This window comes from Hoplias malabaricus, chromosome 12, assembly GCF_029633855.1.
Source record: "Hoplias malabaricus isolate fHopMal1 chromosome 12, fHopMal1.hap1, whole genome shotgun sequence".
Taxonomy (NCBI): domain Eukaryota; kingdom Metazoa; phylum Chordata; class Actinopteri; order Characiformes; family Erythrinidae; genus Hoplias; species Hoplias malabaricus.
In genome coordinates this window covers 7,737,869-7,753,790 of record NC_089811.1, presented here as the reverse complement: position 1 = coordinate 7,753,790, position 15,922 = coordinate 7,737,869, and the positions used below count along the sequence as shown (strand labels likewise).

Sequence of the window (15,922 nt, the reverse complement as noted above, 5' to 3'; positions counted from 1 at the left end):
GAGACAGTGACCCGAGGAGAGGACCCCGCCCAGGATCCTGAGCCCCTGCGGGGTCTAAGTTTAAATGGGCGCAGTGTGAGAGAACCTTACCTTGGAGCACTGCTTGTGGTTCTGACACCAAACCAGTGAGCCATTGCCCTGCGGAGGAACAGGAAAAAGGGGTCAGGACTTTAGAGAAATTAAAAATATTTAGTATTATACATTGATAAAGCAATAATCGCCCGTTCACAGTAATCATTATTTCTCTCATCAATATATTAGGTCTGTCCCAAATCCTACTGAGCTCCCTAAGTAGGCAGTGACTCCGTAGGCCGTTGTTTAAGTGGGCGGGGCACGATATTGAGACACAATAGTTAGAGTGCGATGATGTCACAGCTTGTTTCCGCCCACTGCATGCCACTGGTGTTTACTCCCCTCAGCGGCAAGCGCTGTGGAGTCTAGTCTTCACAATATCATTGTGATTTGAATTCTTTGTGTTCTGGGTGAAGAGAGGAATAGACGGGAGTTGTGCTTGCATTGCATCATGGGATTGCCTTTTGCCTTTAATGTCTTCAGAACAGAGAGAGAGCGGAGAAAATCGTTTAGCGCCCGTAAATCGTATGATTAATCGATAACGTGATTATTGTGACAGACCTAGGAATAAGACACTTTCACTGTTTATTAAACTCCTGAAAACAGGAAAAACTCATGGAGAAATAAGTCAAATGTCCCTACAGCGAGGGCAGTAAAAACGCTGAGCTTTTGAAGTAAGTGGGTCAGAACTGCTGCCCCGTGGTCAAAGGAAAGATGACGTTAATCATTAGACGCTGCACATTACACATTAATGTAAAGGGAAGGGTATTAGCAGGACGTTCAGGGACAGAACCCACCTCCACATTTCAGACAGTTTAACTCTGCTGTGTTGAGGGCGATGAATACCAAGAGGTGTCCAACAGCTGATAAACACCTTCAGAACTCAAACATTCTCCTTCTTTCGTGAGCTCTTTTTAAATGAAAGCAGTGTAAAAAATGAAGCAGTTGGAAAACGGCAAGTGAAGAATTCTTTGGGTGCTGCACTCGTTATGATTTAGTTATTTTGACTCATTAAAATTTCAGCTGTTGATTATTTGTCATAAATATAATTAAAATAGGGCATAATAATAATAATTTGGTGCAGCAGGTAGTGTCGCAGTCACACAGATCCAGGGACCTGGAGGTTGTGGGTTCGATTCCCGCTCCGGGTGACTGTCTGTGAGGAGTGTGGTGTGTTCTCTCTGTGTCTGTGTGGGTTTCCTCCGGGTGTCTGTCTGTGAGGAGTGTGGTGTGTTCTCCCTGTGTCTGCGTGGGTTTCCTCCGGGTGACTGTCTGTGAGGAGTGTGGTGTGTTCTCCCTGTGTCTGCGTGGGTTTCCTCCGGGTGAGTGTCTGTGAGGAGTGTGGTGTGTTCTCCCTGTGTCTGCGTGGGTTTCCTCCGGGTGACTGTCTGTGAGGATTGTGGTGTGTTCTCCCTGTGTCTGCGTGGGTTTCTTCCGGGTGACTGTCTGTGAGGAGTGTGGTGTGTTCTCCCTGTGTCTGCGTGGGTTTCCTCCGGGTGCTCCGGTTTCCTCCCATAGTCCAAAAACACACGTTGGTAGGTGGATTGGTGACTCGAAAATGTCCGTAGGTGTGAGTGTGTGAGTGAATGTGTGAGTGTGTGTTGCCCTGTGAAGGATTGGCGCCCCCTCCAGGGTGTATTCCTGCCTTGCGCCCAATGATTCCAGGTAGGCTCTGGACCCACCGCGACCCTGAACTGGATAAGGGTTACAGATAATGAATGAATAATTAAAATAACAGTTTTTCATTTCTAATACATGATCCTTATAACAAAAAGAGGCTGCATTAGCTGATTGTGTATTTTCATTCCTAGGTATTGATGTGTAAAAGTTACATATAAAACAGCACGGTGTCTTTGATGTGAAGCATTTAAACATTTCTAAATGTGAGGGAGTATGCAGTTTAGTGAGTGAGTGATGAGTAAGTTACAAGCCAGTCCCATGAGGTTCTTCGCATCTAAAACCTGACATCCGGTCCTGCTCGACCTCAGGAAAACAAACATTACACAGTGCAGAGTCAGACGTTCCGATGGTTTTGTTTGATCCGTGGTTCATAAAACCAACATAAAAAAGGAACTCTGTGTCTCTGCGAATGCTGAAAGAATCAGAACTACATACAACCATAGTTTTCTGCTTTTTTTCTGGACAAAAGAACTAGACTCCAAATATAAACACACCCTCAGAGTGTTTATATTGTGCCCTCACGTTTTTTAAAGCAGCTGAACATGATCCGTGTGTGTAGTGTCTTCCTTTGAGTTTCTCCAGTATCAACCCCCTCGTCTCAGCGGGGCTATAATTACACACGGATTTGACAATCATCCAAAAGGAACAGGTGAGAGGCTGCAGAAGTGGTCGGACAGGAATTTTAACAAGGAGGAGGATCAGGAGACTTTTATTACAACAGACCTAATGATTTATTGGCTTTGTCTGATCTGGTGAGTATCTAAAATATCCCTCATTCTGAGAGCACTGCGAGAGCATTACATGATCATTCTTGTGTTTCAGATGTTTTTAACTTTCTTAAAGTGATTTTATCTTCAGAGTATGTCTTACACCGGCGGTTGATCATTTGAGTTAAAGTTAGTTGAAAGTGGAATGAAATCAGTCCAAACCATAAGATTATCATTCATTATCTGTAACCCTTATCCAGTTTAGGGTCAAGGTGGGTCCAGAGCCTACCTGGAATCATTGGGCGCAAGGCGGGAATACACCCTGGAGGGGGTGCCAGTCCTTCACAGGACAACACACACTCACACATTCACTCACACACACACCTACAGACAATTTGGAGTCACCAATCCACCTACCAACGTGTGTTTTTGGACTGTGGGAGGAAACCGGAGCACCCGGAGGAAACCCACGCAGACACAGGGAGAACACACCACACTCCTCACAGACAGTCACCCGGAGGAAACCCACGCAGACACAGGGAGAACACACCACACTCCTCACAGACAGTCACCCGGAGGAAACCCACGCAGACACAGGGAGAACACACCACACTCCTCACAGACAGTCACCCGGAGGAAACCCACGCAGACACAGGGAGAACACACCACACTCCTCACAGACAGTCACCCGGAGGAAACCCACGCAGACACAGAAAGAACACACCACACTCCTCACAGACAGTCACCCGGAGGAAACCCACTCAGACACAGAGAGAACACACCACACTCCTCACAGACAGTCACCCGGAGGAAACCCACGCAGACACAGGGAGAACACACCACACTCCTCACAGACAGTCACCCGGAGGAAACCCACGCAGACACAGAGAGAACACACCACACTCCTCACAGACAGTCACTCGGAGCGGGAATCGAACCCACAACCTCCAGGCCCCTGGAGCTGTGTGACTTCATGAGGTGAGCTAAAATTCACTTGATACATATAAAACAAGTAATAGTATCCAGAAGATGAACAGGTATTCATTTAAACAAGTACAATTATGGTAACATTACTTTCAAATACATACAAATGTGATGAATGTATCCTAATATTTGTAGAAAACAAGTAAAAATAGGTAGTGATCCTTTCACAATAAAACGCTGTTAAAATGAAGGCACATCGAGACTTGCCAGGACCTCATGTTTTTAGCCGTGAGAGCTTCAAGGGGATGGCCAAAGTTTTTAAGAGGCTTCAAAACCTTGAAAAGAAAAGTCTGCTGAAGTTCAATGTCAAGTTCAAAGGCTGGAGAACAATGTAATCCAGGGGAAATTCCCAGAGAAACCGTGGGCAAGAACTTATCTTTAAAGACTTCATTTGTGCTCCAGCTCCAGCCGCTGCAGAGGATAATGGTCAAGCGTCTTCAAAGACCAGAGAGTAACGCCGCCTCTATCCGTTTAAGAAGTTATCACCTCGTCCGAAGCGAGGGAGGGAAGAAACTCTCCTGAGATGAAGAGGCAGGAGCTGAGTCTGAGACAAAGACATCAACTTAAGACTCTCAACTTTTAAAGCCGCTGCAGAAGAGCTCATTAGGACGGACCTCAATGTGGCCCAGGTCTCCGAAAGCCGTGTCTGTGTCTACACTGAGGGTTAAAACAGATTTGTTTCCTAAATGAGGTTTTTAGATGGGGTGTCCACATTATTGTAAGTAAACAAATGACCTCCTCTGTTCACTGTGAAAGTTGCTGGACCCTCTGTGTGGAAGATAATGGACAAACTGTTTCAAAAACCAGACCTAATACCAAGGTAGGAACAAATCTTCTATCAGTTTATGAAGTTATCAGACTGTCTGGAGCGAGGGAGGAAAGGAATGTCAAGGAAAAAGCCACCAACTTGGACTCAGAGATATGAACCTGGCACAAAACAGCTCATGAAACAGATCACAGTGTGGCTACAAATACGAGGTTAAACTCAGCCAGAACAGACACAGTGAGCGCAGAGAAACGATGGCCTGAGTAAAAACTGAGAATACGAGAACGGAGACGAAAGAGAACTTGACGTAAAACCAGAGCTTCTGCTCCTCGCTCCTCACTGCTGGGTGCTCGGGGTCAGGGTGAACAGCGAGCGGCTCATTACCATTTAAAGGTTTTTAAAACCAGTTCTTGTTGGGATAGAGGGGTGAGGTGAAGTGTGAGGGTGACATGGGCCTTCAAACTGAGACTTTCAGAGTCTCGCTCCAAATGGACGGCTATGTCGCGCTGTGAATCTCCGACAAGAATATGTGCAGTGCCCAAAAAAAACAACATATGTCAGAGTTTTCTCCATTAAACTCTATGATCAGCAGTGTATTGTCTTAGTTTAATGTAGTATCAGTGGATTATGGCCCTTTACTTCAGTACGAACAGAAAACAGCACGAGTAGCAGCTGATGTCTTAGGAGTTAGCTGTAAATTTACAGTTCCACCTTAAATGGTGACGCAATTACATTCTGGCACCTGTGACTACTGCAGGATTTAAGGTGGAACTGGACATTTGAACAGAAATCTGCAGAATAATAATCTGATTTGAGCTAAATGTTACAGAAGAGTGATGAGAGGGGATAATACTTGATGGTGGAACTCTTCTGAAGGAGAACGAGGCCCTAAATATATCGCAAATCCAACAACTCCTTGGATATCACTGCAGACTGGTGTAGAGCTGCTACAGGGCAACGTTAGCTGCCTGGGAATGAAGCCCTGGTCTTGTTTTATTTGTGTTCTGATGACGGATCAGGGTCTTGAAGGGTCGTCCCGTTTTGTAGGGGGAGGTTTTAACCATTACACCCTGTAACTCAGTGCCAATGGGCGAGAGGCCACTCCAAAACAGAGGAGATCTGTGGAGAACAGGGTGAGGAGACGACTGAGAGAGAAGTGTTTTACGAGTCAAACTCTGCTTTCTGACACTTCTCCAGACTCATCCGTCATCAGGCGACAGGGACCTGGTGTGGAGATTAACTCTGAGCCTCAAAGCCCAGCTGCTTTAGCCCTGACCTCATCATGTCACTGACCTGCCCCCCACTGGGGTAATTATAAGGCAGAACAGCGACCCTGCGCTTTGGCAGTTGAGGGACAGGATTTTGAAACCACTTTTAACATTTCAGACCAAAATCAAAGGAAAACGTTCAGCTCAGTTTCATCTCTTGAACAGAGTGAGACAACGTGAGAAAGATGTGAGACAAGGAGGCAGTGGGATTCTCCCTGACATCAACACATTCATACATTCATCCTCTGTAAGCACTTCATCCTGATCAGGGTTGTGGTGGTCAGGAGTCTAACTGGAATCACATGGAGCAAGGCAGGACAGAGCTCCTTTACATCCAACCCACCACGGCTTTAAAATGAACTCTTAAAAATATAGGTGCTACAGTGGGTTCTCTGAATGATGCCATAGAAGAACCACTTTTGGTTCCATAAAGAAATGTGTATGCTCATGTGTTTAAATGGGTAAAGAACAATAAGATCGAGTGGTGGATTTTGAAACCTTTGAAAGGGTCTTCACACTTACATTTCTTACACAAACACGGTTCTTTATGGAATCCGAAGTGGTTCTTATATGGCATCGCTCAAAGAACCCTTTGTAGCACCTTTATTTTTAAGAGTGCAAGTGGTTCTCCTAGGGTTTGTAGTTAAAGACAGTGGTTCTGTATGTTTAAGAATGGACTTGTGTTCTCTATAGGAACTTTCTTGAGCAGTAATGTCTCAGGAGCAGAGTCATGATTTCTCTGTGTTCTCGTTTGATGTCATCTTCCACTGCTGAAGTTATGTTCAATACTCAAGTAAACAAATGGCAAGAATGGATAATGTACACACTTAAAAATTAAGGTTCTACAAGCAATTGTTTCTATATAGAACCCTGAACATCTGAAGAATCTTTCGCATGATTAAAATGTACTTTTCATTGTGAAGGGGTTCTTCAGATTGAAGGAGAATGTGTTAAAGATGGTTCCATGCAGCACCTTTTAGAAAAGGGTTTTAAAACGGCACCAAAAACAAATCCTCTATAATAACAAGCTTCACATCGGAACACACGAAGAACTCTTTTGGTGGCGCATAGAACACTCTTCTAAAAAAGGTGCTGTATAGAACCATCGATAGCACATTCTCCATCAATCTGAAGAACCCCTTCACTATGCAATTCATTCATTATCTGTAACCCTTATCCAGTTCAGGGTCACGGTGGGTCCAGAGCCTACCTGGAATCATTGGGCGCAAGGTGGGATTACACCCTGGAGGGGGCACTAGTCCTTCACAGGGCAACACAGACACACACACACACATTCACACACACACACTCACACCTACGGGCAGTTTGAGTCGCCAATCCACCTACCTACGTGTGTTTTTGGACTGTGGGAGGAAACCGGAGCACCCGGAGGAAACCCACGCGGACACAGGGAGAACACACCAACTCCTCACAGACAGTCACCCGGAGCGAACCCACAACCTCCAGGCCCCTGGAGCTATGTGACTGCGACACTACCTGCTGCACCACATGACCTGATACGCCACAAGAGCCGCCCTCACTATGCATTTTAATTTTTAATTTAACATTTTAATTATGCATAAGGTTCCTTGAGTGTCCAGGATTCTATATAGAAGCATTATCTTTAATAAAGTGACAGCGTTTATCTGCTTTTTTTCCAGGGAGGGAACGCGAGACCCAGTTTTTGAGAAATCCGTGTAAATGTCAAAACCGGGCGGACTGACGGAGGCGGACGCACACGCTATAACAGTGATTTTATTAAAACAAAGATAACAAAACAGAGAGACAGACTTGTATGACTTGACAGGACACTTAGATAAAGAAAGACCTAGACAGAGAGACTTGGAAAGAATGACCTGGAAAGACAGGGAACTGAACAGAGAAACCTAAACAGAGAGAGCTAAACAGAGACCTAGACAGAGAGAACTAAACAGAGACCTAAACATGGAGAGACAGATATAGAGAAACCTAAACCGAGCAAAGACACAGACTTAAGACAAGAGCGATACAAAGACTAACTTGAGCGAATGTGGAAGGTCCAATCAACAGGAAGTCACACAAAGGAACTTAAATATACAACACAGACAAGGGACACCTGGAACAGATAACGAGGAGGCAGGATTACAAAGGAGGCACAACGAGGAGGTGGAGCTAAGGCGGGACTAGGGCAGGGCCAGGGCGTGACAGTAAAGAAAGCCCAATTTGTGCTTGTGACGTGAGCAAAAACAAGAAAAACATGCCAAGACCAAGCCCGAGAAATATTCTGAAGCACAGAAGGACTAAATCCAGAGGCAAAAATAGAGAAAAACTAAGTGAGGGAACTCTGTGCACATGACAGAATAGAAGAAAACACTCGGCTGAAGGCAAACGTGGCTGTTCTTTGCATCATTATAACCCTAAAACAAGGTTTAACACAGCGCCGCCCTTCCTTCACCTACTGCTACAAGCGCAAAAAAATGTTGCAAAAAAATGCAAAAATTCAAGCAAGATTTTGCCTTATGCTCCAGGAACAGAGGAAGAAATAGGGGGCGCAAATTTTTCTGTGGCAAAAATCATAGGTCTTGGTTTGATAACGGGTGGTACTTGGTCTAAACAGTTTGAGAACCACTGCCTTAGAGTGACGGATATAGACCCCCAGCTCCTGGGACTGTAAATCTACACACTCTACATTTAGACAAAGCCAAGTAGGTGAGGCCTGTCCCTCTGTGTGAACCTGGTTCTCCTCAGCGGAACCTGACAAGGAGTGTTGGCCATATCCAGCAGATTAGTGATCTACATACTGCTTGGTTCTTTGTAAGAATTAACTGTCCCTTTAATGCCACATGACCTCAGCTCTCAGACCAGAACCATGTCTTTCACAAACGTTGATAACTCACATACGTGTTCTGCAGTTAAACGCTCTTGTTTCAGAGCAGATGAATGATCCAGAAGGAGAGGAACAGAGTGGTACACACTTTCATTCCTGTGCTTAGCGATACTGGACGTAATGTTAAGGCACTCTGTGGAACCTAGTCTACTGAACTCTCGCTGGATTTGTTCGTCAGCCACCGATCCAAGGAGCATTTGAACCTCTTCAAAAGACCATAGCTTAATTTTACGAGCTGCCATTGTGAGTCGGATAAAAACAAAATGTGGAGATTTTACACATGGAGAGTTAGTGCTGGTCGTCTGCATTGTGTGCCGTAGAGTAGACTCTCTCTGGACAATCAGAGCTCTGCAAGGTTTACACGCGGTTTAGTCCCTACTCGGCTCACTCGGAACCACAAGAGAACAGGGTCTAAAAGATAACCCAGTTCCAGCGACCTAGTAGAGTTGAGTAGAGAAGAGTAGGGACCCTGCATTAGAAAAGCCACGTATGTGCACTGAAGGGATGGATTACAGACTCCACACACTCCTCATGTTGAGTTATCAACAACCTGCTAATTCTGCTTATCAGTGTTTCATAACACCAGCCTCCACAGCTGCTGCATTCCTGGAGCAGATACGAGCCCAGGGCTTTAGATTCCTCTGTGTGTAGAGGGCACGGGTGGACGATTTGGATGAAGTAAATTATCAAGACACTTTACCACACTCAATATTGTGATATTTAGCTTTGGTCAAGTACCAGGCCACATTTAACAAGCATTAGGCCTAAACCATTGGTTAATCATGCCCATAATTAGCATTAATTATTGTTAATAAATGAATATCTTATAGAACTTACAAATTCCTGGCATTTTAACATCAACAATGCTATGCTATTCGTCTAAATATTTACGTACAGTCTTTATACTGGTTTCAGTTGTGGACACTGTGTATAATCGCTATAGAAACACATGACTTGAAATGGGACACTCTGGAGCAGCTGCACATGTGGCTAACACTGTTTACCCACTATAAGTCTATAAACGATGGGTGACCAGTCGAGTGGATTATATAATCAGACACATGTCTAATACAGGCTCCCATTTTGGCACAGACTAAATAAATATAATCATGATCAATATCCCTACACTGCCCACCGCTGGTGAGGAGTTTACAGAGTCTCCACTGATCCACGGTTAAGATAAATCCTCTTTAATCCAAACACACCCAAACACACCCCTCCGGGATTCGGGCCAAAACCAGAGAGCCATTAAACCACACTCCGCACATGGTTTAAACACGCTTCCAACAAGGTGAACTCAGCCCAGCTCCAAATATCAGACCAATTACAGCTTTCATTGCGTCGGAATGTCTGGTCTAAACTCAAATGCAGACAGAATTTTCTCAGAGCCACACACTGTCACAAACAGACCAAGCACAGACAAAACCCCGTCCAAAATAATTTGGTTTTGAGTGTGAAAATGATACAAACATGACAAAGGACAGGATCGTATGAAACCAACCTAAACATCCATTTACCATGAGGTGAGAATAGAAGCCTTCATTAGATGAAGGTTAAATAATAGAGAAATAAAATTATTCAGTATTTATGCATAAATAACAGTTGAAGATGTTGGTTCTAGAGAAACTCCTGGAGTCAGGACTGTTCACACTGGGGCCGAATAGAACCAGTCTACGTCTGAACACCCCTCACATACACAACACTATGTTATTGTTACTGCTACAAACTCATCATCATCATTAAGCTCTTCAGACGGGATGAGGTGGGAGGTAATATCAGTAAAAACAACTTTTAAAGTGTTTTTGTGTAGTGTTTAAGTGTAATTCAAAATTCAAACATTCTCTACTCTTATTTTAAAAATGAAGCATAAAATCCCTACATTCCCTGACCTCTAACACTGAAATCCCCATCTTTAAATGGTCTAAACATTCATTCATTATTCATTCATCCATTATCTGTAACCGCTTATCCAGTTCAGGGTCGCGGTGGGTCCAGAGCCTACCTGGAATTATTGGGGCGCCAGTCCTTCACAGGGCAACACAGACACACACACACACACTCACACCTACGGACACTTTTGAGTCGCCAATCCACCTACCAACGTGTGTTTTTGGACTGTGGGAGGAAACCGGAGCACCCGGAGGAAACCCACGCGGACACAGGGAGAACACACCAACTCCTCACAGACAGTCACCTGGAGCGGGAATCGAACCCACAACCTCCAAGTCCCTGGAGCTGTGTGACTGCGACACTACCTGCTGCGCCACATGACCTGATACGCCACATGAGTATCACATGACTTCTGTGGACACACCCACAATTTGACTAGGCACAACAGGCCAGAGAGCGACCTCTGGTCTAAACATATTGCATACACTATTATCTCCAAGAACAGAACAAATCCAAATCCTGAAATGCTTCTGCAGCGTTTTTCCTGATGGAGCTCATAACGAATGCGAATTACACAAAAAAACTTGTTTTTTACACCTGATACCAGATTTTTCCAGATCAGATTTTTGGATCCATTCACCACTATTGGAAATAAATTAAAGACTATACAGTCACACATCCTACTCCAAATCAACTGAGAATGACTATCACACAGTGAATTGGAATTGGAAGAAAATGTGAAAAATTGGTGGAATTGCCCTGTAAATGAGTTGCATGTTGAACTACAGGAATGTAGCTGCTCTCATCGCACATGTAATAAACAGTCTGTTTATATTCCAGCAGTTACACTTATTAATTGTCAACTATAATTGATTCAGATACATGTTTATCGCGCTGGGCTGCGGCGTTAATCTTGTTTGACGCCATCAGACCAAGACAGCGCTGCATTTCTGACATAGTTTAATGTGAGGACGCTGTGGGCCTCTACATACATTTACATACATTACATTCTGGCATTTAAAGGGTGAATGAGAGCTGTACAGTTACAGTTACCGCAGTAAATGTGACATTAGCCCCAAGCCACAATGTCCGAATAAGAAAACAGACACAAAATATGTAAAAACAAACCGCGTGGTGTTAAAAAAACAAAAACCTAGGGCACTTTCGCTCCTGGGGCTAAAAAGTGTGTTTCACACTGGAGCCAATACAGGACATTTACGTATTAATAGAGCACTAAGTAAAATTTGGGTTGACATTAAACACTACTACATATCAAAGACCAAGTGAAATAAAGTTGAGACATTATTTAAAGGGGAATTCCACCTTAAAATGAACTCATTTGTTATTCTTCTTTGTGCAATTGTTCTATATCATGGGAAATAACCACCGTTTGGAAACGTCCATCTGAGACATTTTGGAATCCCATCTGAGAGTTCAAACACACACCAATTATCAGTGAAAATCAAGATGGGAAAAAAAAATGGCAGTCATTTAACACAAGGCCTAATCGACGGTAATCAGACGCAGCATAACTTGCTAATTAGTGAAGGGCCGTACAGTTTCCCAACCTGTGCATTTTCTCAGAAGCAGGAAAACATGATTTTCCTCGGAGAGAGGTCCCTAGTGAAGGGTGAAGCCAGGCAACATAAGTCCTCTTTCATTCCTCTGTCTTCACTAATGAAAAACGCTTTGAATCCATTCCCACATTTACTCACATCAAAGGCCAGGAGAAGGCAAAACGAGTGAGAGCTCTTTCCAATGTTTGTCTTTCCTCGGGATTAAAACACACGTCTCTTGGGTCCAGGGCATTCGACCGCGAGCAAGAGAGGGCCAGATGGGAGGAATGAAAGGCTTAATTTAAAATCTCATATATTTTATGAGTCTGAATGGACCGGCAGGACCTCTCTGACACACCTTTGGCTTAATAGAGCCGCACATAAATAATCGGACATTAAGGCGGATGCTTTCCAAAGCTTCCCGAGGAACAGAGTTCTCCTTTCAGCTTCTTTACGACTGGGTGTTCCCCTTCTTGTCTACTGCGGGACGGTGAGAGATCGCCCAAGTGTGAGCTCCAGTGTCCATAAATACGTTAGTGTGTGGACGTTTAATGTGTCACAGCTCCAAAAAACACAATATACTACTTTTCTGTTCCACTCGCACCAACTTTTCATACAGCTTTTATAAATCTTAAGGTCTTGCAGTAGGTGTGGGAACACTGCTGTGAGGATTTGATGGTATGCATGTTAGTGAGGTCAGGCATTGATGGTGCTGGATTAGTTGTGGTAATGTTAGTCAGGGTAAAGCTGGGCAAATTAATAGAAAATAAATCAAAACCGACATGCAGGACAAACTGGCGTAATCTTGCTTATAGTCACGTGACTGTATAGGCACTGTAGTCATGTGATTTCGCCATATCCAATCTGCCACACAGAGGAGGACCTAAACATGGCGGCAGACCGAGTAGCTCGAAAAGCTTGTGCCAAAGAAAAACATTGCTTCTGTGACGACACTAAACATAAAGAAGTCAAACGTAAACACTGAGAAAAACCAGGTTCAGTCCAGAGTTAATCCCCAATGTCTGTTTCACACTGAACACAATCACACAGTGAAAATGAACAGAGCATGGCTCAAACATGGAGACAGAGCAGCATCAGAAACCCATATCCCACCTTTAATACTGGAGCACATTTACAGTACAAGCATCGTCAGTGAACTATGAGGCAACAAACAACAACAAAACAATCCTTCATTAATCGGAAAGGCTCAAAATTAATAGGCTCACGTGCAGCTAAATGGAGTATGTACAATATGGAGACTATACATACTGTATTCATATTTTATATCCAAATATTTGTTGATACCACTTTATAATGAGGGCGTATAATTGCTTTAAGCTACACACTAAGTATGCACAACATCAGTCAATATGAGATGCTCTGGAGCAGCTGCACATGAGCCTAATATTGCTACATCCAACGCCACTATGGGCTAGAGGGGTAGTAAATCTCAGAGCATTGGGCTGTGGAGCAGTGGAACTGTGTTCTGTGGAGTGAAACAGCTCCATTAAATACCTCTGGGATGAGTTGGAGTGGTGAGTGTGATCCAGAACTAATCCCCAACACTAGCCTTGACACTTGCTGATGATTATGGGAAGGCTGAATGCCATCAAATCTCACAGACGTGGTCCAAATTTGGTGTAAATCACTCCTAACAGAGGCTTTTACTGCAAAAAAACTAAATTAATAAATAATTTGATTTAAAAAATGAATGTCCTTCCAACAGAAGACAACCAGGACATTAGCATACAACTGTATAACGTCTAAATTGAATACACTGAGATTGTTCTTTGGCAGAGAAAATGCAGGGTGTGGTAGAGGATGCACTAAAATGGTGGTAATAAAAATCCTTTACAGGAGGCATGTCCTCTTAGCACAACTCTAGCAACCCGTTAAAGCCTCCCTCTGTGGGGGTGAAGGCCCTCTTTAGCAGGAAGGTGACCCCACCACTGTGGTTTCACACCGTTCTGGATGACATTGGCATTTGGCGGCTGAGCTGGTGGGGGCTGTATGTTTTTGCAGCTGACAGACCTCCAATTTCCACATGAAAGAGCTTCCAGCCAAGAGTTTCTGTTCAGATCATCAGTGACAATTGTTTTCTATTCCTGGAGCTCCTGAGCTCACTAAACCAGCTTCTTATCAACCTCCCTGATTCATATCCATTCATATCTGTGCTTCCTCCTCGAGAAAAGAAGAGCAGTACGGGCTGCCAAGTCTTCCAAGACCTTGTTTTTGGGATAAAACTTCACGAAAAGTAAGTGAGAGAGGATTAAACAGTGGGAAATCTGGAAGAATATGTTTGGACATCTGGTTCCACTGAACAAATGAAGTCAATTCGGAATTGTTTATTAGCTTCTGACCAATATCAATATGATATTTTTTTTGGCAAAAGAACGCCAGAAACTCAATCCACACCCATGTGCACGGCACAAATAGGGGTAAAAAGATGCCAAGAGGAGGCCAAATTAAGACAAAATCAGTTGCCCTCGATTGAGGTCTTGACAGAAAACACTGTCTGTAGAAGTGTGTTAGTTTAGGGTCCTTCTGGAAAAAAGGAATAATTCCTTACAGCCCCCGGCCTGGTGTGAACACCCACATCTGTATACTATTTATAATATATTTAGACACTTTTCTGATATGGTGGTCATCACCAATGTCTATGCACGTAGATTAATTTTCTGAATTCTGAACACTAAATTCCACAGTCAACTGCATGAACTAAGTGTTCACTAATTACTGGTTTATCATTTGAGGCTCATATAAAATAATGAAAAATTAATTTAAGCTGAGAACGTTGGTCGGTGGTGATTTCCATTGACCAACAGTGGGTGTAGAATGAGTTTCTGGGGTCCTTTTGCCAAAAAAAAATCATATTGATATTGGTCAGAAGCTAGTGGACAATTCCGAATTGACTTCAGCAGTTGTTCAGTGGAACCAGATGTCCAAACATATTCTTCCAGATTTCCCACTGTTTAATCCTCTCTGACTTACTTTTCATGACGTTATTAATTCTTCATTATTTTATATGAGCCTCAAATTATAAACCAGTAATTATATATAAATATATATGTACAAACCTGGTTTGGAATTACAAAAAAAAAATGAAGCACATCGTCAGAAGATGATTTAAAAAGCAGTAAAATAAATTAAAATGCAAATAATTTAGGGTAGTAACGCTACTATGCTAAGATATTGAAAATAAAATGTATATTTGGGTCAGACAATATGTGATATTCTCACACTACTATTCCAGTTTTTTAACTTTTTAAAGATATCCAGGCTTTTGTCATAGAGACTAAATTCAGGCAACTGTCAGGTAAACCCAGATTTACACAGGTGATAGACTACTTCAAGTATTTAACATTTACAAGCCTCAAACCTTCCCTTTATTCACAGCAGTAAAGTAGAGACCCCAATTTCACAGATTCTGTTAAGTTCAACTGACAGAACACCTGACAGTTGAGACAAATTGACCGCTCAGTTGTGTATTTTTTCACTTTCCGTTCCATTTACGGCTAAACAAACATAACAGAGACGTAGAGCAATGTCTAATTTCCCTTAGAAATGTCGTCAAAAACTTTAAAATCTACCTGGAAATGTTTAAAAAACGCCGAAATGCGTGTAATGTGCAGGCTGAGGCAGCGCGAGGCGCATCGCGCGCGATTCACGCTCTCCGCCGCGTCCGTGTCCTCGCGCCGCGCCGCACTCGCGACCCGCATCGCCGCCGCCGCCGCCGCGATAATCCACAGGCACGCGCACACGCCGCCGCCACAGCTCGCGCTCTTCCCGCTCCTCATCCTCGCGCGCTGTGATCTGGTCTGAATCGCTCCGCTCGCGCACCCTGCAGTAGAGAGGGAGAGGGGGGAGGTGGGAGGGGATCACAGCAGCGCGAGGGGCAGGGCTACAATAGCGTCACAGACATGGGGGCGTGGTTTGAGTGTTGAATATTATTTTATTAGAAGTCCCTTAGTTTCATCCATTAAATCTCACCTCTATTTATTACATGATAAAAGTCCTCTAAAGAATTTAAAGTGTCTAAGATATGAATATATAATTAGTTTTCTTATTTTGTCTCCACCCACCTCTCTGTCTATCACCTGCAGTTGAAAAGCTCCACCCCACGACCTGAGGGG

The 15,922-nt window shown here is 43.6% G+C and overlaps 1 protein-coding gene across 1 annotated transcript in view; it reads right to left on the bottom strand.

The window, feature by feature from the left end:
• LOC136710843 (anosmin-1) overlaps nucleotides 1-15,593 on the bottom strand; it is a 46,424-nt gene extending 30,831 nt beyond the window's left edge. The window contains exons 1-2 of the mRNA XM_066686689.1: nucleotides 15,380-15,593; nucleotides 91-138 (exon numbers count right to left, since the gene is read on the bottom strand). Coding sequence (XP_066542786.1) covers nucleotides 91-138; nucleotides 15,380-15,586 — 255 coding nt within the window. The 5' untranslated portion in view covers nucleotides 15,587-15,593. The remainder of the gene's footprint in view (nucleotides 1-90; nucleotides 139-15,379) is intronic.
• Nucleotides 15,594-15,922: the final 329 nt, after the last annotated feature.